The 23,460-nt window shown below is 42.2% G+C and overlaps 1 protein-coding gene and 1 long non-coding RNA gene across 2 annotated transcripts; one reads left to right on the top strand and one right to left on the bottom strand.

The window, feature by feature from the left end:
* The first annotated feature begins 3,197 nt into the window (after positions 1–3,197).
* On the top strand, positions 3,198–6,391 carry LOC116375225 (uncharacterized). The gene is made up of 3 exons (XR_004210951.1): positions 3,198–3,352; positions 4,216–4,563; positions 4,953–6,391. It is a non-coding gene; the product is annotated as an uncharacterized LOC116375225 (long non-coding RNA).
* Positions 6,392–8,730: 2,339 nt separating this feature from the next.
* Positions 8,731–22,468, bottom strand: LOC109897016 (cornifelin homolog A). Its single transcript, XM_020491503.2, has 4 exons — positions 22,181–22,468; positions 21,368–21,466; positions 9,634–9,785; positions 8,731–9,035 (listed from the first exon to the last, which is right to left on the bottom strand). Exons 2-4 carry the CDS (start codon positions 21,462–21,464, stop codon positions 8,895–8,897), a joined length of 390 nt encoding a protein of 129 aa, XP_020347092.1. The 5' UTR covers positions 21,465–21,466; positions 22,181–22,468; the 3' UTR covers positions 8,731–8,894.
* Between the last annotated feature and the right edge of the window lie 992 nt (positions 22,469–23,460).

Below are 23,460 nucleotides of genomic sequence, written 5' to 3' on the forward strand. Positions count from 1 at the left end.
GAGATACCTGAAAATATCTGTGCAGCAATGCTTCCCATCCAACCTGATAGAGCTTGAGAGGATCTGCAGAGAAGAATGGGAGAAATTCCCCAAATACAGGTGTGCCAAGCCTGTAGCGTCATACCCAAGAAGACTCAAGGTTGTAATTGCTGCCAAATGTGCTTCAACAATGTACTGAGAAAAGGGTATGGAAACTTATGTAAATGTAATGTTTCTAAAAACCTGTTTTGCTTTTTCATTATGGGGTATTGTGTGTAGTTTGATGAGGGAAAAAACTATTTAATCAGTTTTAGAATAGGGCTGTAAACCTAACAAAATGTGGAAAAAGTCAAGGGGTCTGAATACTTTCCAAAGGCACTGTATATGATGGTGTGTATAGATAGACAGTATGGACAGTATACAAATAGAAAAGGTGTGTTCAGCAGTAGTTATATAGGATGAGCCTTGACTATAATACAGTATATACAGTTGACGTCAGAAGTTTACATACTCCTTAGCCAAATACATTTAAACTCAGTAAAAATTTGTTAGGATCACCACTTTATTTTAAGAATGTGAAATTTCAGAGTAATAGTAGAGAGAATAATTTATTTCAGCTTTTATTTCTTTCATCACATTCCCAGTGGGTCAGAAGTTTACATATACTCAATTAGTATTTGATAGCACTGCCTTTAAATTGTTTTACTTGGGTCAAACGTTTCGGGTAGCCTTCCACAAGCTTCCCACACTAAGTTGGGTGAATTTTGGCCCATTCCTCCTGACAGAGCTGGTGTAACTGAGTCAGGTATGTAGGTCTCCTTGCTCGTACACGCTTTTTCAGTTCTGCCCACATATTTTCTATAGGGTTGAGGTCAGGGCTTTGTGATGGCCACTCCAATAACTTGACTTTGCTGTCCTTAAGCCATTTTGCCACAACTTTGGAAGTGTGCTTAGGTTCATTGTCCATTTGGAAGACCCATTTGAGACCAAGCTTTAACTTCCTGACTGATGTCTTGAGATATTGCTTCAATATATCCACCAAATTTTCCTTCCTCATGATGCCATCTATTTTGTGAAGTGCACCACAACATGATGCTGCCACCTCCGTGCTTCACGTTTGGGATGGTGTTCTTCGGCTTGCAAGCATCCCCTTTTTCCTCCAACCATAACGATGGTCATTATGGCCAAACAGTTCTATTTTTGTTTCATCAGATCAGAGGACATTTCTCCAAAAAGTACAATCTTTGTCCCCATGTTCAGTTGAAAACCGTAGTCTGGCTTTTTTATGGCGGTTTTGGAGCAGTGGCTTCTTCCTTGCTGAGCGGCCTTTCAGGTTATGTCGATAGGTCTCTTTTTACTGTGGATATAGATAGCTTTGTACCTGTTTTCTCCAGCATCTTCACAAGGTCCTTTGCTGCTGTTCTGGGATTGATTTTCACTTTTCACACTAAAGTACGTTCATCTCTAGGAGACAGAACGAGTCTCCTTCCTGAGCGGTATGACTGATGCCTGGTCCCATGGTGTTTATACTTGCGTACTATTGTTTGTACAGATGAAAGTGGTACCTTCAGGCATTTGGAAATTGCTCCCAAGGATGAACCAGACTTGTGGAGGTCTACAATTCTTTTCAAAGGTCTTGGCTGATTTCTTTTGATTTTCCCATGATGTCAAGCAAAGAGGCACTGAGTTTGAAGGTGGGTCTTGAAAAACACCCACAGGTACACTTCCAATTGACTCAAACAATGTCAATTAGCCTATCAGAAGCTTCTAAAGCCATGACATCATTTTCTGGAATTTTCCAAGCTGTTTAAAGACACAGTCAACTTGGTGTATGTAAACTTCTGACCCACTGGGATTGTGATACAGTGAATTATAAGTGAAATAATCTGTCTGTAAACAATTGTTGGAAAAATTACTTGTGTCATGCACAAAGTAGATGTCATAACTGACAACTATAGTTTGTTAAAACAAGTAATTTGTGGAGTGGTTGAAAAACAAGTTTTATTGACTCCAACCTAAGTGTATGTCAACTTCTGACTTCAACTGTATATATGAAGTGGGTTAAACAGAATGTAAACATTATTAATGTGACCAGTGTTCAATGACTATGTACATTACATGGCCAAAAATAGGTGGACAGCTGCTTGTCAAATGTCTCATGCCAAAACCATGGGCATTAATATGGAGTTGGTCCCACCTATAACAGCCTCCATCCACTCTTCTGCAAAGGCTTTCCACTAGATGTTGGAACATTGCTGCAGGACTTGCTTCCATTCGGCCACAAGAGCATTAGTGAAGCCGGGCACTGATGTTTGCCGATTAGGCCTGGCTCACAGTCGGCGTTCCAATTCATCCCAAAGGTGTTCGATGGGGTTGATGTCAGGGCTTTGTGCAGGCCAGTCAAGTTCTTCCACACCAATCTCAACAAACCATTTCTGTACGGACCTCGCTTTGTGCACAGGAGCATTGTCATGCGGAACCCGGAAAGGGCCGTCCCCAAACTGTTACCACAAAGTTGGAAGCACATAATCCTGAGGAATAGTTATTGTGCTGACGTTACTTCCAGAGGCCGCTAGGAACTCGGTAGCGAGTGTTGCAACCGAGGACAGATGATTTATATGCTCTACATGCTTCAGCACTCAGCAGAACCCTTCTGTGTGGCCTATCACTTCGCAGTTAGACGTTTCCACTTCACAATAACAGCACTTACAGTTGACCGGGGCAGCTCTATGAGGGCAGAAATTTTACAAACTGACTTATTGGAATGGTGGCATCCTATGACGGTGCCACGTTGACAGTCACTGAGCCCTTCACCAAGACCATTCTATTGCCAATGTTTGTCTATGCAGAGTCCATGGCTGTTTGCTCGATTTTATACACCTTTCGGCAACAGGTGTTGCTGAAATAGCCAAATCCACATACTTAGTGTACATAGGGCAGCAGTCTCCAAGGTGCAGCAGTCTCCAAGGTGCAGGGTAGAATTTCAGGTAGCAGCCGGCTAGTAACATACTGTAACTGTCACGCCCTGAACTTAGAGAGGCTTTTTATTTCTCTATTTGGTTAGGTCGGGGTGTGATTTGGGTGGGCATTCTAGTTTTTCTATTTCTTTGTTGGCCGGGTATGGTTCCCAATCAGAGGCAGCTGTCTATCGTTGTCTCTGATTGTGGATCATACATAGGCAGCCTTTTTTCCACCTTTAGTTTGTGGGATCTTGTTTTTGTACTGTTGCTTTCCAGCTCTACAGAACTGTGTGTTTCGTTTTGTATTTGTTGTTTTTCGGTGTCATCAATCAAAAGAAAGATGTACGCCTACCACGCTGCACCTCGGTCCAATCCATCTTTAAACGAACGTGACAGTACCTTTATTCCTAGTTGTATGTGAATATAAAGTGACAGATAATTAACAGTAGCAGCAGCATATGTGATGAGTCAAAAAAGTTTGTGCAAAAAGGGTCAATGCAGATAGTCCGAAAAACCTATTTGGTTAACTATTTAACTAACTATTTGTCAGTCTTATGGCTTAGGGGTAGAAGCTGTTCAGGGTCCTATTGGTTTTAGACTTATTTACTATGTAACTGAGCCACAGAGGAGGGTAGTGCATTGTGGAAGGGTGTTGGTGGGGGGGGGGGGGGATACATAACATTTGATGCTTGGCAAGATTAAACACTTCTAGAAGTTTAACAAAAAAACAGTAGATTTGTGGTAATGGCTGGAGCGGAAAGGATGAAATAGTATCAAATAAATTGTGTTTGATGCCATTCCATTTGCTCCGTTCCAGCCAATATTATGAGCCGTCCTCACCTCAGCAGGCTCCACTGGTGTTATCTTATTCCAGTCAGTTGTATGTGTGCGTATATCAACAAACTTAATCCTGGTGAAATAGGATCAACCCGGCGTATGCCTACATCCATGTCACGTTTCTGCTAATATTTCCCAGTTACCCATATGTTGTGCAGCACAGTGCAACACTTCAGGGTTGAAGTTGTCCACCTTGGCTTAAACTTTAAACCATCTCCAATTGAATCCTATTCCTCATATGCACTACTCTTGGACCAGTACAGATCCCCTGGTCTTAAAATTAGTCTACTACTATACAAGTAATAGGGTGTCATTTGAAACTTAAATCGAGGTGGACAACTCCAGTCCTGAACAACTCCAAGTGTGTGCAGGCTTGTGTTCCAGCCCAGTTTTGGCCCATTAAATGTACCTACCTTTGACTTTCCCTTTTCCACTCCAGAGTGGAGCTCCAGCCTACCAGCGACACCACCCTGAACCCTAGGAGCTACCACAGCAGCCGGCTCTCCCTGGAGGACAAAGCACTTCCCGCTGGCGGGGAGGGGAAGTTCCGTGATGGGAAAAAGAGCATAGGGACAGATTATGAGGAGAACTGGCAGGACGTGATGGACAGCACCAGTGAGTCCACACACCTTGAGGATGACGAGGATTAGGAGTCCCTCCAGTCCATCTATGAGGAGGAGGAAGAAGGGTCGGTGGTGGTAATGCACATACAAATAAGAAGAAGAAGAAGAAGAAGAGGCAGGATGTGAAGGGGACCTCGACTGAGAGCCCATCCCCATACCTGCAGGTACAGACATTGAAGAACACAGACATTGAAGAACTGATGTTTGGGGTTGGGGGGGACAACACAAGTTACCTCCATTCGATGTTATTCAATGAATCTCCTGTAAAAAGCACTTATAAAGAGAATCCACTTTTGTCATTATAGAATCAACCAAAGGGTTTGGGTTGTTTTGAATGCGCTACTTCTGGTTTGAAGCTATTGTGTTTTTACATTTGCAAAGGAACGTAGAGGTTGTGCTCAAAGCCACGACACAGGAAGTGGAAAATGTTTCTAGTTGGCTTTTGAGTACCCTTGTTGTTCCTCTGGCTTAAGATGAAGCAGCGTTATAATATACTTATGTCTTGTTCGTTTCTGACAGTGTTTTGTATTTTCTTTGGCTTTTGTCCTTGCAGGAGTTCCATAGTTTACCGAAGAGACTGGTTCCCTCTGAGATCAAACACTGTCTGTATGAACTTGAGATGAGTGACAGAGACAGAGAGGAACTGGGTTGCAAAACCAGACATTGGGTTCAAGTACTATTATGTTTTTCAAATGCTTTGTTTGATAGAGCCTGTCTGGAGTGTCAGGTGACAGTGTTTTGCACTTTTCGGGACTATTTCATTGGTTATATTATGCCAGGCAAACTCATTAGAGTGCAGCTAACGTTTTTGAAAGACAACAAATACTATTTTAACTCTGTCTGGTTAAACAATGAACAAGAACTGACAAGAAGAAAAAGAGGAAATGTTGATACTTTTAACCTCAACAAAATGCTGACAGATTTATGATCATTTGGAGATGTGTGTTCTCCACTAACTCCTCTTTCAGTTCCTAGTGCTGGCATCTTGCCAGGTTTCTCTCAGAAAAGATTCATGAAATGAAGACTGCAACCAGACACCATCCTTAGTGATCAAGAGCAAATTGCCCGCTGTGTACACCACATCCCTTCAACATGGAAACTTGGGTCTTATTTGGTTGAGACGTTTGCTGAAATTCAAATGTTGGTTGTGCTTTCAACCATCTGAAAGCACAACCAAATTAAAGTGGAAAAACAATGTCTGATATTTGGTTTAGTTGTCATCTAAATGTGTTATCACTGCGCTTTCAACCAATTAAAAGCACAAGAAAGCTCAATTGGGAATATCATGTCAGATATTTTATATTTATACAACAAGTTAACGTGTTATCACTGTGCTTCATCAAATAGCAAAAACAAATGATCTGGATTTCAGTTGAGATTAAATCAAATCAATTGTTATTCATCACATGCTTCGTAAGTAAGAGGTGTGGACAAATAGTGAAATGCTTACTTACGGGCCCTTCCCAACAATGCAGAGTGAAAGAAAATAGATACATAATAAGTAAAACACGTAATAATAAAAGCAAAAATAGATACATAATGAGTAATGATAACTTGACTATATACAAGGGGTAACATGCAGGGAAACAAGGGGTAACATAACTAGGAATAAAGTCACTGACTGATAAAGAGAGAGAAGGAGCAATTGAAGATATGGCCAGTTGGAAATGATTTACAGATGGGCTTGAAGGAAGGGGGAGGGGAGAAAAAGAAGTTGAGGCAACAGATGAGAGCAAATTGCATGGGAAGGAAAGCAAGAGAACAGTCATGGTGAAAGGGGTCACCTGTGGGAGAGGCTTCTGAGGAAGAGAGAGGAGAGAAAACAGCAGACATTTTTAGTCTGTTGTTATTTCAGCCTTTCCAATATTATCATCATCTCCATTTCAGAGGAGTTCCCTTCCTATTGCTAGCAAAAAAAAAAATAAAGAGTGTTATTAGTCTTATTAGTGTTGTTTTAGTGTCTCCTTTATGCAACCAAATGAAATGGTGATTGCTGAATATGACGATGAAAACAAACAAAAAAATGGGACTGGAGCGAGGTTTGTGTGGTAAGATATACCAAGCTGACACTCAACAAGTAGCAGTGAACCAAGCTGACACCCAACAGGTAGGAGTGAGCCAAGCTGACACCCAACAGGTAGGAGTGAGCCAAGCTGACACCCAACAGGTAGGAGTGAGCCAAGCTGACACCCAACAGGTAGGAGTGAGCCAAGCTGACACCCAACAGGTAGGAGTGAGCCAAGCTGACACCCAACAGGTAGGAATGAGCCACGCTGACACCCAACAGGTAGGAGTGAGCCAAGCTGACACCCAACATGTAGGAGTGAGCCAAGCTGACACCCAACAGGTAGGAGTGAGCCAAGCTGACACCCAGCAATTAGGAGTGAGCCACGCTGACACCCAACAGGTAGGAGTGAGCCAAGCTGACACCCAACATGTAGGAGTGAGCCAAGCTGACACCCAACAGGTAGGAGTGAGCCAAGCTGACACCCAGCAATTAGGAGTGAGCCAAGCTGACACCCAACATGTAGGAGTGAGCCAAGCTGACACCCAGCAATTAGGAGTGAGCCAAGCTGACACCCAACAGTTAGGAGTGAGCCAAGCTGACACCCAACAGGTAGGAGTGAGCCAAGCTGACACTCAGCAGGTAGGAGTGAGCCAAGCTGTCACCCAACAATCAGGAGTGAGCCAAGCTGACACCCAACAATCAGGAGTGAGCCAAGCTGACACCCAGCAATTAGGAGTGAGCCAAGCTGACACCCAACAGGTAGGAGTGAGCCAAGCTGACACCCAACAATCAGGAGTGAGTGTGTTACCTATTTGTACTACTGTTGTATGCACAAATCAAATGTTATTGGTCACATACACATATTTAACAGGTGTTATTTTGGGTGTAGCGAAATGCTTGTACGGTGTGTGTGTGTGTGTGTGTGCGTGCGTGCGTGTGTCCAGCTCTCTACTGTCCCAGCGTTGCACTTCCAACATAATGGATGGAGAGAGCAAAAATAAATGAGAAACACAGTTTTGTCTTGATTGAAACCTTTGAAATCAATTGTTTGTCTGCAAATATTTTCCATTCTTACATTCTCACAGAGATCCAATTAACTGCACATTCACTTCCTCCTTGCACCTTGACCTTTTCAGTAAAGGGAAGTAGTTAAGTATTTACGATAGCCTGCTGTATGCTAAATGAATGGTTCACACTTTGGCCTCTTTGGAGTCAAGTCACATGCAGTAGCGGTGCGTGGGTATGTTCACTGGGGAAGTGTTGTGATAATTGTTTGTTTGCTCTATAACCTGTTAATTCATATGCCTTGAGATTGTGATACAGTGAGGGAAAAAAGTATTTGATCCCCTGCTGATTTTGTACGTTTGCCCACTGACAAAGAAATGATCCGTCTATAACTTTAATGGTAGGTTTATTTGAACAGTGAGAGACAGAATAACGACAAAAAAAATCCAGAAAAACACATGTCAAAAATGTTTTAAATTGATTTGCATTTTAATGAGGGAAATAAGTATTTGACCCCCTCTCAATCAGAAAGATTTCTGGCTCCCAGGTGTATTTTATACAAGTAACAAGCTGAGATTAGGAGCACATAAGAAACATAAGAACACTCAACTGAAATGTGGTTGGCATTTGAATCACGGGTTACACATTTAGTCATTTGGCAGGCACACATATCCAGAGCATTAATATTAAGGTAGCTAGGTAAGACAACCACATATCATTAATCTTAAGGTACCTAGGTAAGACAAGCACATATCATTAATCTTAAGGTAGCTAGGTAAGACAACCACATATCATTAATCTTAAGGTAGCTAGGTAAGACAAGCACATATCATTAATCTTACGGTAGCTAGGTAAGACAACCACATATCATTAATCTTAAAGTAGCTAGGTAAGACAAGCACATATCATTAATCTTAAGGTAGCTAGATAAGACAGCCACATATCATTAATCTTACGGTAGCTAGGTAAGACAACCACATATCATTAATCTTACGGTAGCTAGGTAAGACAACCACATATCACAGTCATTTTAAGCAAACCTTTCCTTGATGGAGCAGCGTTCAGCAAAGTCAGGACTAGGAAGAAAAGACAAGTGCACAAGAAGGGCAAGTACATGGTAAGCTGTTGAAAATGTTTTAAGCCTGACATGAACATTCAATGGTTATTAAGACATTAATGATGGTATAGCATTTCTCTCCTAAAGACACATCTGAAGTATACAGTACATTCAACACACAGTATGGTTGCTATAGATTGGAGTGGTATTATATGCATGGCCCTCATTCATGGACGTCACTATTCAGCCATGATAGCAAAATTACGGAAGTGTGTTCTTTTTCAAACTATAAAATGCAAACAGTATGCCCCCATGTTAACTGTCACGCAAGATAAGGAACTAAAAGTCAAAGCACTTGCTCAACATTTCTGGTGAAATTGCACTTCTTGCTTGGCCATCTAGTTTACCACTCTCTTTTCTGGGTCCTAAGCCACATGAAGCTGTTGGGTGACCATGTGAACCTGCTGCATGCCTGATGTGGTCCGTGTTTTAACCTCACGAGCCATCTGGCACCAGGCACAAGCGTAGCAGCAACACACCAACCCGACGTCCACGCAGGTCGAACCCTGAGAGGGGGAAGAAAGAAGGAGAGATGGATAGAAAATGAAAGCAGAGGACAAGGACACGTCAAGAGGACAGAGTTAAAAGGAGGATACGGATAGAGGACAGAGTTAAAAGGAGGATACGGATAGAGGACAGAGTTAAAAGGAGGATACGGATAGAGGACAGAGTTAAAAGGAGGATACGGATAGAGGACAGAGTTAAAAGGAGGATACGGATAGAGGACAGAGTTAAAAGGAGGATACGGATAGAGGTGGAGAGAAGAATAGAAAGGTTCAGAGGAAGAAGAAGAGAGATACGGTTGTAGTTAATTCCATATTTAGCGTTATATTTAAAGGGGAATCAACACTAAGAACAACAACATTTCCAAGCACACCAATGATATTTCTTAACACCTCAAACGCCTGATAGTTTCCAACACCATTTCCCCTCAGAAGGGTAAATGAGAGGTGCTGTGGGTACCACCCCCACCTGCCCCTGCACCCTCTGTCCACACTCACCTCCCCTCCCCGCTTCCCCGCCTCCGTCTACCCTCTTTCCCAACCCATCCCACCCACTTTCCCCACCCACCCACCCTGCCATCTCCCAGGGCTCGTACTGTACCTGGATGCCATAGCGTTCTCTCATGGAGGAGCGCATGCAGCAGGAGACAGCCATAAAGGCACATGGGTCCAGCAGGGGCATACAGGCACACCAGCCGTAGTGGGAGGCCGTCTGACACTGAAAACAGGGGAAGCACCAAGTGGCACAGCAACCTGGAGAGGGGGGGGGACAATTCAAGGTAATCAGAGTATTATGTAATAAGTACGTAATACTTGATGATTCATATGCAGTAGATTACAATGTGACATAACAAACTTTTGTTCCGAGTGAAAATAGAGGAAAAACAATACAAAAATGTATGTCAATAAACTCATTTTCAACACATACAGTTGGAGTCGGAAGTTTACATACACTTAGGTTGAAGTCAATAAAACTTGTTTTCAACCACTCCACAAATTACTTGTTAACAAACTATCGTTTTGGCAAGTCGGTTAGGACATCTACTTTGTGCATGACACAAGTCATTTTTCCAACAATTGTTTACAGACAGATTATTTCACTTATAACTCACTGTATCACAATTTCAGTGGGACAGATGTTTACATACACTAAATTGACTGTGCCTTTGAACAGCTTGGAAAATTCCAGAAAATGATGTCATGGCTTTAGAAGCTTCTGATTGGCTAATTGACATCATTTGAGTCAATTGGAGGTGTACCTGTAGATGTATTTCAAGGCCCACCTTCAAAAGAAATCAGCCAAGACCTCAGAATAGTTTTTTTAGACCTCCACAAGTCTGGTTCATCCATGGGAGCAATTTCCAAATGCCTGAAGGTACCACTTTATCTGTACAAACAATAGTACACAAGTATAAACACCATGGGACAACGCAGCCGTCATACCAATCAGGATGGAGACTCGTTCTGTCCCTTAGAGATTAATGTACTTTGGTGCGAAAAGTGCAAATCAATCTCAGAACAACAGCAAAGGACCTTGTGAAGACGCTGGAGGAAACCGGTACAAAACTATCTATATCCACAGTAAAATGAGTCCTGTATCGACATAACCTGGAAGGCCGATCAGCAAGGAAGAAGCCATTGCTCCAAAACCGCCATAAAAAAGCCAGACTACGGTTTGCAACTGCACTTGTGGACAAAGATCGTACTTTCTGGAGAAATGTCCTCTGGTCTGATGAAACAAAAATAGAACTGTTCGGCCATAATGACCATTGTTTTGTTTGGAGGAAAAAGGGAGAGGCTTGCAAGCCGAAGAACTCCATCCCAACCGTGAAGCACGGGGGTGGCAGCATCATGTTGTGGAGGTGCTTTGCTGCAAGAGGGACTGGTGCACTTCACAAAATAGATGGCATCGTGAGGCAGGAAAATTCTGTGGATATATTGAAGCAACATCTCAAGACATCAGTCAGGAAGTTAAAGCTTGGTCACAAATGGGTCTTCCAAATAGACAATGACCCCAAGCATACAGTGGGGCAAAAAAGTATTTAGTCAATACTTATTTTCCACCATAATTTGCAAATACATTTATTAAAAATCCTAAAATGTGATTTTCTTGATTTTTTTTCTCATTTTGTCTGTCATAGTTGAAGTGTACCTATGATGAAAATTACAGGCCTCTCTCATATTTTTAAGTGTGGGAACTTGCACAATTGGTGGCTGACTAAATACTTTTTTGCCCCACTGTACTTCCAAAGTTGTGGCAAAATGGCAACAAAGTCAAGTTATTGGAGTAGCCATCACAAAGCCCTGACCTCAACCCTATAGAAATATTGTGGGCAGAACTGAAAAAGCGTGTGCGAACAACAAGGCCTACAAACTTGACTCAGTTACAACAGCTCTGTCAGGAGGAATGGGCCAAAATTCACACAACTTATTGTGGGAAGCTTGTGGAAGGCTACCCGAAACGTTTGACCCAAATTAAGCAATTTAAAAGCAATGCTACCAAATACTAATTGAGTATATGTAAACTTCTGACCCACTGGGAATGTGATGAAAGAAATAAAAGCTGAAATAAATCATTCTCTCTACTATTATTCTGACATTTCACATTCTTAAAATAACATGGAGATCCTTTTTAACCTAAAACAGGGAATTGTTACTAGGATTAAATGTCAGGAATTGTGAAAAACTGAGTTGAAATGTATTTGGCTAAGGTGTATGTAAACTTCTGACTTCAAGTGTATACAGTGCCTTGCGAAAGTATTCGGCCCCCTTGAACTTTGCGACCTTTTGCCACATTTCAGGCTTCAAACATAAAGATATAAAACGGTATTTTTTTGTGAAGAATCAACAACAAGTGGGACACAATCATGAAGTGGAACGACATTTATTGGATATTTCAAACTTTTTTAACAAATCAAAAACTGAAAAATTGGGCGTGCAAAATTTACTTTACTTTCAGTGCAGCAAACTCTCTCCAGAAGTTCAGTGAGGATCTCTGAATGATCCAATGTTGACCTAAATGACTAAGGATGATAAATACAATCCACCTGTGTGTAATCAAGTCTCCGTATAAATGCACCTGCACTGTGATAGTCTCAGAGGTCCGTTAAAAGCGCAGAGAGCATCATGAAGAACAAGGAACACACCAGGCAGGTCCGAGATACTGTTGTGAAGAAGTTTAAAGCCGGATTTGGATACAAAAATATTTCCCAAGCTTTAAACATCCCAAGGAGCACTGTGCAAGCGATAATATTGAAATGGAAGGAGTATCAGACCACTGCAAATCTACCAAGACCTGGCCGTCCCTCTAAACTTTCAGCTCATACAAGGAGAAGACTGATCAGAGATGCAGCCAAGAGGCCCATGATCACTCTGGATGAACTGCAGAGATCTACAGCTGAGGTGGGAGACTCTGTCCATAGGACAACAATCAGTCGTATATTGCACAAATCTGGCCTTTATGGAAAAGTGGCAAGAAGAAAGCCATTTCTTAAAGATATCCATAAAAAGTGTCGTTTAAAGTTTGCCACAAGCCACCTGGGAGACACACCAAACATGTGGAAGATGGTGCTCTGGTCAGATGAAACCAAAATTGAACTTTTTGGCAACAATGCAAAACGTTATGTTTGGCGTAAAAGCAACACAGCTCATCACCCTGAATACACCATCCCCACTGTCAAACATGGTGGTGGCAGCATCATGGTTTGGGCCTGCTTTTCTTCAGCAGGGACAGGGAAGATGGTTAAAATTGATGGGAAGATGGATGGAGCCAAATACAGGACCATTCTGGAGGAAAACCTGATGGAGTCTGCAAAAGACCTGAGACTGGGACGGAGATTTGTCTTCCAACAAGACAATGATCCAAAACATAAAGCAAAATCTACAATGGAATGGTTCAAAAATAAACATATCCAGGTGTTAGAATGGCCAAGTCAAAGTCCAGACCTGAATCCAATCGAGAATCTGTGGAAAGAACTGAAAACTGCTGTTCACAAATGCTCTCCATCCAACCTCACTGAGCTCGAGCTGTTTTGCAAGGAGGAATGGGAAAACGTTTCAGTCTCTCGATGTGCAAAACTGATAAAGACATACCCCAAGCGACTTACAGCTGTAATCACAGCAAAAGGTGGCGCTACAAAGTATTAACTTAAGGGGGCTGAATAATTTTGCACGCCCAATTTTTCAGTTTTTGATTTGTTAAAAAAGTTTGAAATATCCAATAAAACACTTCATGATTGTGTCCCACTTGTTGTTGATTCGTCACAAAAAAATACAGTTTTATATCTTTATGTTTGAAGCCTGATGTGTGGCTTAAGGTCGCAAAGTTCAAGGGGGCCGAATACTTTCGCAAGGCACTGTATATTACCTCATCATAATTTCTTCTCTCGTTTCTCCCACTTCCTCCCACTCAGCCTCTCCCTCTTTCCCTCAGTCCCACCACTAAGTGCCTGGTATGGTTGAGACAGAGTGAGTCAGATCTCAACTCTCCCTCTCTTCTTCGCTCTCCAGCTCTCTAGAGAGCTCTCAACAACTACAGATCAATAATGGAAAACCATCAACCATCAACCGACCAGTGGTGGGAAAGGTACCACATTTTCATACTTATAAAGTAAAGATTCCTTAATAGAAAATGACTCAAGTAAAAGTGAGTCACCCAGTAAAATAAACTACCTCAGTAAAAGTCTAAAAGTATTTGGTTTTAAATATACTTAATTATCAAAAGTAAACTCAGCAAAAAAAGAAACATCACTTTTTCAGGACCCTGTCTTTCAAAGATAATTCGTAAAAATACAAATAACTTCACAGATCTTCATTGTAAAGGGTTTAAACACTGTTTCTCATGCTTGTTCAATGAACCACGCGCAATTAATGAACATGCACCTGTGGAACGGTCATTAACAGCTTACAAATGGTAGGCAATTAAGGTCACAGTTATGAAAACTTAGGACACTAAAGAGGCCTTTCTAATGACTCTGAAAAACACCAGAAGAAAGATGCCCAGGGTCCCTGCTCATCTGCGTGAATGTGCCTTAGGCATGCTGCAAGGAGGCATGAGGACTGCAGATGTGGCCATGGCAATACATTGCAATGTCTGTACTGTGAGACGCCTAAGACAGCGCTACAGGGAGACAGGATGGACAGCTGATCGTCCTCACAGTGGCAGACCACGTATAACAACACCTGCACAGGATCTGTAAATCCGAACATCACACCTGCGGGACAGGTACAGGATGGCAATGACAACTGCCCCTTCCCATGATGTCAAGCAATGAGGCACTGAGTTTGAAGGTAGATTGTCTTACCGACTTGCCAAAACTATAGTTTGTTCACAAGAAATGTGTGGAGTGGTTGATGACTCCAACCTAAGCGAATGTAATCTTCCGACTTCAACTGTATGTATTTTAGATGTATTTTCAACATAATTTTGCTTACTGGGACTATTCTAGTTTTGCTTGGGGCGCATATATTGGTATCGTCTATTGCGGCCCTGATGAACAGCGACAGTGAACAGGAGAGAACTGAAATCATTTGATGCCATCCCTGCCTTACAATTATTGTATATTCATTAGTCGGTTGCAGCAGTGTAAAGTACTAAAGTAAAAATCTTTACTCCATACAATTTCCCTGACACCAAAAAGTACGTTTTGAATGCATAGGAGGACATGGAAATTGCCCAATTTCACGCACTTATCAAGAGAACATCCCTGGTCATCCCTACTGCCTCTGATCTGGCGGACTAACCTAACACACGTGCTTAGTTTGTAAATTATGTCTGAGTGTGGAGTGTGCCCCTGGCTATCCTGAAAGAAATATAAAACAAGAAAATGGTGCCGTCAGGTTTGCTTAATATAAGGAATTTGAAATGATTTCTACTTTTTCCTTTTACATTTGATACTTAAGTATATTTTAGCAATTACATCTAAACGTCCTGTCACTGTCAACTGCGTTTATTTTCAGCAAACTTAACATGTGTAAATATTTGTATGAACATAACAAGATTCATCAACTGAGACATAAACTGAACAAGTTCCACAGACATGTGACTAACAAAAATTGAATAATGTGTCCCTGAACAAAGGGGGGGGGGTCAAAAATCAAAAGTAAGAGTCAGTATCTGGTGTGACCACCAGCTGCATTAAGTACTGCAGTGCATCTCCTCTTCATGGACTGCACCAGATTTGCCAGTTCTTGCTGTGAGATGTTACCCCACTCTTCCACCAAGGCACCTGCAAGTTCCCGGACATTTCTGGGGGGAATGGCCCTAGCCCTCACCCTCCAATCCAACAGGTCCCAGACGTGCTCAATGGGATTGAGATTCGAGCTCTTCGCTGGCCACGGCAGAACACTGACATGACAGGAAATCATGCACAGAATGAGCAGTATTGCTGGTGGCATTGTCATGCTGGAGGGTCATGTCAGGATGAGCCTGCAGGAAGGGTACCACATGAGGGAGGAGGATGTCTTCCCTGTAACGCACAGCATTGAGATTGCCTACAATGACAGCAAGCTTAGTCTGATGATGCTGTGACACACCTCTCCATGACCATGACCATCCACCTCCAAATCGATCCCGCTCCAGAGTACAGTCCTCGGTGTAACGCTCATTCCTTCAACGATAAACGTGAATCTGACCATCACCCCTGGTTAGACAAAACCGCGACTCGTCAGTGAAGAGCACTCTTTGCCAGTCCTGTCTGGTCCAGTGACGGTGGGTTTGTGCCCATAGGTGACGTTGTTGCCGGTGATGTCTGGTGAGGACCTGCCTAACAACAGGCCTACAAGGCCTCAGTCCAGCCTCTCTCAGCCTATTGCGGACAGTCTGAGCACTGATGGAGGGATTGTGAATTCCTGGTGTAACTCACCAGGACTACGGTTTGTAACTGCACTTGGGGACAAAGATCGTACTTTTTGGAGCCGTCTGATGGTCTGATGTAACAAAAATAGAACTGTTGGGCCATAATGACCATCGTTATGTTTGGAGGAAAAAGGGGGAGGCTTGCAACCCGAAGAACACCATCCCAACCGTGAAGCACGGCATCATGTTGTGGGGGTGCTTTGCTGCAGGAGTGACTTGAGCACTTTACAAAATAGATGGCATCATGAGGGAGGAAAATTATGTGGATATATTGAAGCAACATCTCAAGACATCAGTTAAAGCTTGGTTGCAAATGGGTCTTCCAAATGGACAATGACCCCAAGCTTACTTCCAATGTTGTGGCAAAATGGCATAAGGACAACAAAGTCAAGGTATAGGAGTGGCCATCACAAAGCCCCAGAGGTGTGGACTTGAGTCACATGACTTGGACTCGAGTCAGACTCAAGTCACAAATATGATGACTTGCAACTCAACTTGACTTTAACACCAATGACTCGTGACTTGATTTGGACTTGAGCCTTATGACTCGACCTGACTTGATACCCTCCCCAAGCCCAAATATTAAATATAATGCTATTAAAGAAAGTGTGCAGCTCTTCATTTAACTGATTACAGTTTGAATCGGACATCAGCCAATCAAATTGTGCCAGGTGAGAAAAAGTTGTATGTGGCAGTGCAGAGGAATGTTGGCGGGTGAATTTAGAGATGGAGCCCTCGGAAAGATGATACCTAAAATTATTATTTTCGGTTATAAAGACGACTCTATATCAACAAAAACAGATTGCAACTTGCAAAACATGCGGGAAGAATATTACAGACGGAGGCACAACAATTTCCAACGTTGTTTGACATTTGAAGCTGCACAAAGAACGGTAAGTCATTGCTAATATAGCCGACAGCTATATATTTTATTACTTTACTAGTGTATCATGTAGGCTAGCGTAATGTTAAATAAATGAGCCTCCACACAGTCAAATCAAATCAAATTTTATTTGTCACATACACATGGTTAGCAGATGTTAATGCAAGTGTAGTGAAATGCTTGTGCTTCTAGTTCCGACAATGCAGTAATAACCAACAAGTAATCTAACTAACAATTCCAAAACTACTGTCTTATACCCACAAGTGTAGGGGGATAAAGAATATGTACATAAAGATATATGAATGAGTGATGGTACAGAGCGGCATAGGCAAGATACAGTAGATGGTATCGAGTACAGTATATACATATGAGATGAGTATGTAAACAAAGTGGCATAGTTAAAGTGGCTAGTGATACATGTATTACATAAAGATGCAGTAGATGATATAGAGTACAGTATATACATATACATATGAGATGAATAATGTAGGGTATGTAAACATTATATTAGGTAGCATTGTTTAAAGTGGCTAGTGATATATTTTACATCATTTCCCATCAATTCCCATTATTAAAGTGGCTGGAGTTGAGTCAGTGTGTTGGCAGCAGCCACTCAATGTTAGTGGTGGCTGTTTAACAGTCTGATGGCCTTGAGATAGAAGCTGTTTTTCAGTCTCTCGGTCCCAGCTTTGATGCACCTGTACTGACCTCGCCTTCTGGATGATAGCGGGGTGAATAGGCAGTGGCTCGGGTGGTTGTTGTCCTTGATGATCTTTATGGCCTTCCTGTAACATCGGGTGGTGTAGGTGTCCTGGAGGGCAGGTAGTTTGCCCCCGGTGATGCGTTGTGCAGACCTCACTACCCTCTGGAGAGCCTTACCAGGTGGTGATACAGCCCGCCAGGATGCTCTCGATTGTGCATCTGTAGAAGTTTGTGAGTGATTTTGGTGACAAGCCGAATTTCTTCAGCCTCCTGAGGTTGAAGAGGCGCTGCTGCGCCTTCTTCACGATGCTGTCTGTGTGGGTGGACCAAATCAGTTTGTCTGTGATGTGTATCCCGAAGAACTTAAAACTTGCTACCCTCTCCACTACTGTTCCATCGATGTGGATAGGGGGGTGTTCCCTCTGCTGTTTCCTGAAGTCCACAATCATCTCCTTAGTTTTGTTGACGTTGAGTGCGAGGTTATTTTCCTGACACCACACTCCGAGGGCCCTCACCTCCTCCCTGTAGGCCGTCTCGTCGTTGTTGGTAATCAAGCCTACCACTGTTGTGTCGTCCGCAAACTTGATGATTGAGTTGGAGGCGTGCATGGCCACGCAGTCGTGGGTGAACAGGGAGTACAGGAGAGGGCTCAGGACGCACCCTTGTGGGGCCCCAGTGTTGAGGATCAGCGGGGTGGAGATGTCGTTGCCTACCCTCACCACCTGGGGGCGGCCCGTCAGGAAGTCCAGTACCCAGTTACACAGGGCGGGGTCGAGACCCAGCGTCTCGAGCTTGATGACGAGCTTGGAGGGTACTATGGTGTTGAATGCCGAGCTGTAGTCGATGAACAACATTCTCACATAGGTATTCCTCTTGTCCAGATGGGTTAGGGCAGTGTGCAGTGTGGTTGAGATTGCATCGTCTGTGGACCTATTTGGGCGGTAAGCAAATTGGAGTGGGTCTAGGGTGTCAGGTAGGGTGGAGGTGATATGGTCCTTGACTAGTCTCTCAAAGCACTTCATGATGACGGAAGTGAGTGCTACGGGGCGGTAGTCGTTTAGCTCAGTTACCTTAGCTTTCTTTGGAACAGGAACAATGGTGGCCCTCTTGAAGCATGTGGGAACAGCAGACTGGGATAGGGATTGATTGAATATGTCCGTAAACACACCAGCCAGCTGGTCTGCGCATGCTCTGAGGGCGCGGCTGGGGATGCCGTCTGGGCCTGCAGCCTTGCGAGGGTTAACACGTTTAAATGTTTTACTCACCTCGGCTGCAGTGAAGGAGAGGCCGCATGTTTTGGTTGCAGGCCTTGTCAGTGGCACTGTATTGTCCTCAAAGCGGGCAAAAAAGTGATTTAGTCTGTCTGGGAGCAAGACATCCTGGTCTGTGACGGGGCTGGTTTTCTTTTTGTAATCCGTGATTGACTCTAGACCCTGCCACATACCTCTTGTGTCTGAGCCGTTGAATTGAGATTCTACTTTGTCTCTATACTGACGCTTAGCTTGTTTGATTGCCTTGCGGAGGGAATAGCTACACTGTTTGTATTCTGTCATGTTTCCGGTCACCTTGCCCTGGTTAAAAGCAGTGGTTCGCGCTTTCAGTTTCACGCGAATGCTGCCATCAAACCACGGTTTCTGGTGTGGGAATGTTTTAATCGTTGCTATGGGAACAACATCTTCAACGCGCGTTCTAATGAACTCGCCCACCGAATCAGCGTATTTGTCAATGTCAGTCAGTGCAGGAACGTGATCATTGCACCCAAGATTGAGCTACAGCTGGCTAGGCAGTTGGAAGCCTAAATCCTGCCTGATGTTCCTAAAACAAGGTTGGGCGATTGTGGTTGGGTGATTGTGTACAAGCCTACATCGCCCGATTGCACCCCATAGCGATCCTCGATAGTCGATCACTATTGGGGGGGGGGGGGTTCTTTCTCATGGCTACCCATGTATTTCCATGGAAATATAAAGTTTATTTGGAAAATAATAAATATATAGATATTTTTAAAAGCATTCATGATTTGCGTAAATGTAATATACTAACTATTAATCTTGTAATAAAAATGAAATGGTATTACATTTGGTGAAGAGCACATTATGACTTGTTTAGGACTTGAAACTCAAAGTTAAAGACTTGAGACTTGACTCGGACTTGCCTGTCTTGACTTGAGACTGACTTGTGACTTGTAAAACAATGACTTGGTCCCACCCCTGCAAAGCCCTGACCTCAATCCTATAGAAAATTTGTGAGCAGAACTGAAAAAGCGTGTACGAGCAAGGAGGCCTACAAATCTGACTCAGTTACAACAGCTCTGTCAGGAGGAATGGGCCAAAATTCACCCAACTTATTGTGGGAAGCTTGTGGAAGGCTACCCGAAACATTTCACCCAAGTTAAACAATTTAAAAGCAATGCCACCAAATACTAATTGAGTGTATGTAAACTTCTGACCACTGGGAATGTGATGAAAGAAATAAAAGCTGAAATAAATCATTCTCTCTCCTCTTATTCTGACATTTCTCATTCTTAAAATAAAGTGGTGATCCTAACTGACCAAAGACAGGGAATTTTTATTATGATTGCATGTCAGGAATGGTGAAAAACTGAGTTTAAAAGTTGGCTAAGGTGTATGTAAACTTCTGACTTCAACTGTATTTTCCAGATCTTGAAGGTAGGTCCAATTTAGGATCTGAATGAAAGGTGAGAAGGTATTTTCCGTATGTTTAAAATAAAAACTTTCCATGACATTGAAAATATGTATTTTCTGGATGTTGAAATCAGGCTAATTATTGGGTTCTGAATTCAATTTGGCTGGTCCAGACCGGACAAAATCTGAACCAAACAAAGACGTCTATGATTGTTTCAGATTTGGTCCAGACCGGACCAAAAACCAATATCCATGGATGTGGAAATCAAGGCCGGTCCGGAACTGCATAAGAAAAAGATGTCCACAAGGCGTTGGTGTCAGTCCGTGCTTACTGAGATGTAGCCTGAAATTGAATTGTATGAATTCCCATCTATGTGGTAAGTCTACCGTTTGTAAGACCCCAAAAACGACATCCAGACAGGACCAAAAAAACATGTCCCTAAGACATCAGCTCGTGGTCATGTAGGCCCACAGTTTGTAAAACCTGCCATTGCGTTGGCTTTATTAGTCCTGATTCCAGTGACTAATCAATTTGGTCATTTAAGCTGTGAATATCAGCTACACAACTTTAGCAGGAGCCTATTTGCAATGTATTTACACAGCGGGAAATGCAGCGTTTTTTTATGTTTTGCTATGATCAGCTTGTCAAAAATGGACAGATACAAACTTGAAACCACTAATCATGACAATGGCGTGAAACTCCTGGACAACAGTTGTGATTGTCCATTCCATATTGTCCATTTTACTTTTACCTATCCTGTTTTTAGGATATGTTTGTTAACATGACAGCCCTCGCCAATCTGCTGCCGTATCGCGTTTAATGACCGGGCGGGTGGTGATGTTCATGTAAAATGTCTAAATGAAACAAACTCTGTCCCTCCCTGTAACGCTGAACATTCATTGACATTCCTGGAGCGCAGCCCCCCTTGGTCTCCATGGTTCCTGATGACGTCACCCACTTAGCTCTGGCTTTGTGTTTGTAATTCTCCAATCGGGTTCTCCTTGACCCTCCAACCACCCCCATTTCCCTTCCAGTAAATGTTAGATTCGCACAGGAAAACACAGCTCAGACCCCTCCCCTGGTAGGCCTGCAGTTTTCTTTTTTCAATTGAACTGTATAATGAATATGTATGCCTACTCTGAATTAATCGAAAAAAATGTAATAATAGAAATATACATTACAAAATAAAACATACACCTAGATCTGGGTGTGGAAATGAGCATATTATGGAAGTGACTCGATATGACTTACATGTGCCCATGTCAGAGCAGCAGTCAAACAGTCCTGTGCTCCATTGCCCTGAGCTCTGGGTGGTTGTTACAGTGGTGATCTGCTGCTGGACAGCCATGGCTACACCACAACACACCCAAGGAGGTAGGGAATGAGGAAAGGAGAGCGAGAGAGAGAGAGAGAGAGAGAGAGAGGAAAGTAAGACAGGAGGGAGGGAGAAAGGAAGGAAGGAAGGAAGGAAGGAAGGAAGGGAGGGAGGGAGGGAGGGGAGGAGGAGAAGAGCTTACACTTAGTGGGGAGAGAGATGTACTGGGCTGATAAGGGCTTTTAAATGCATGAAAGGATGTAGTTAGATATTATACATTTGCATGTTAAATGGTTAACTACTATCTTGAACAATAATAATTTCTAAGTTGAATAATGTTTATAGTAATGTATTTATTTAAAATACATGTTGTAACATTTCCAAAAATGTTTTGTTGTTGCTGCAAACAGCATGTGCCTGTATCAAATCATGTCGAACATTCATATTGAATAATACATTCATACGAAAAATAAAAACTATTGAAAAACAAAACGTGCTACTCATTTATATCGCTTATCTTGTCGAATCTTGAAAGTTTTGTAAATAAAATGCAACCAACCAGGAACACTTATTTTCTAAATAACTATTAAAGTTTATATCCATCTCTAATCCAATAGTTCCGGTTTCTAGTGGGAAAAATATAAACTCATCTCATTCGATTTAAACAAAAAGACGTTAATAAATCATGCAATATGAAAGAACGTACTCTTTAATACATGAATATACATTTACGGAATTTGTAGTCTTACCTTTCTTAGTATTCAACTACAGCCTGAGTAGAGAAAGGGTGGACACTGGTTGCAGCAGAGTGAACAACTGTGTGCAGCAGGCTATTCCAAAGAACCGATGAGCACATCTATAAGGTCAATGCGGAAAGCTGTAAGATCGGTTCCTACTATAAAAGTTGGCATAGGTTAGTTACACTTTTGTCTCTGCCTAAATCCACCATATTGTAGCAAAAAACCTTTAGGAGTACTTTAATTATTGTGGGTCCAGTGACATTTTGATGTATATCAGGACGATATTATTTTTGATATAATACATACTCATATTATAATTGTTAGGGTCCTCCTCTTTATTGTCAGGACAAAAATATTTTCACGATTTCAGTAATATCTTCAAAATCAATAAATCAAAGCAAGTTGTTGGGTTCATTTGACCTGATAAAGTAAAATCATGTTGAAAAATGATGGTAAAAGTACAATTTATAGTCATAAAACATACATTAAAAATGATAGTGTTGCTGCTTCCTGTTTGAATTTTTTATTGTTGGTTGAGTGTCAAAATACCGCTTTCAGGTATCCAAATTCATAATCAATATCCTGCAATAAGTCATGATATTTTGAAGACCAATACATAAAAGTTACTCGCTACACACACGTCACACTTGTGTTCAGATTACTTGTATTTTTCTAAATTAGTACCTTATAATATACACACGCACCAATATTTACCAAATGGTCACTCAAGACTGGAATTGATTAGCTTGTTCTACTGTAATCAATAGCGTGCTCAAATTAATCAGTCACATCAAAATGGTATATCAATCAAAGGAACTGGGACCGTTTGCGCTCTTCTAACAGACAAATCTCAATTATACACTACATATATGTCGATAGATGACAACTTGTCGTAGCAATTTATCAATGTAGAGTGCATTCAATTTAAGAATTATGGAGTCTATTGTGTTTTTGGGAACCTTCAATGCTGCAGACATTTTTTTTTTGGTACCCTTCCCCACATCTGTGCCTCGACACATTCCTGTCTCGGAGTTCTATGGACAATTCCTTCGACCTCATGGCTTGGTTTTTGCTCTGACATGCAGCGTCAACTGTGAGACCTTATGTAGCAGGTGTGTACCTTTCCAAATCATGTCCAATCAATGTAATTTACCACAGGTGGACTCCAATCAAGTTGTAGAAACCTCTCAAGGGTGATCAGTGAAAACAGGATGCACCTGAGCTCAATTTCGAGTCTCATAGAAAATGGTCTGAATACCAAATTCTGTGGTTTTTTTTCGTCTTTATCG

Source organism: Oncorhynchus kisutch, linkage group LG9 (genome assembly GCF_002021735.2).
Source record: "Oncorhynchus kisutch isolate 150728-3 linkage group LG9, Okis_V2, whole genome shotgun sequence".
Lineage (NCBI taxonomy): Eukaryota > Metazoa > Chordata > Actinopteri > Salmoniformes > Salmonidae > Oncorhynchus > Oncorhynchus kisutch.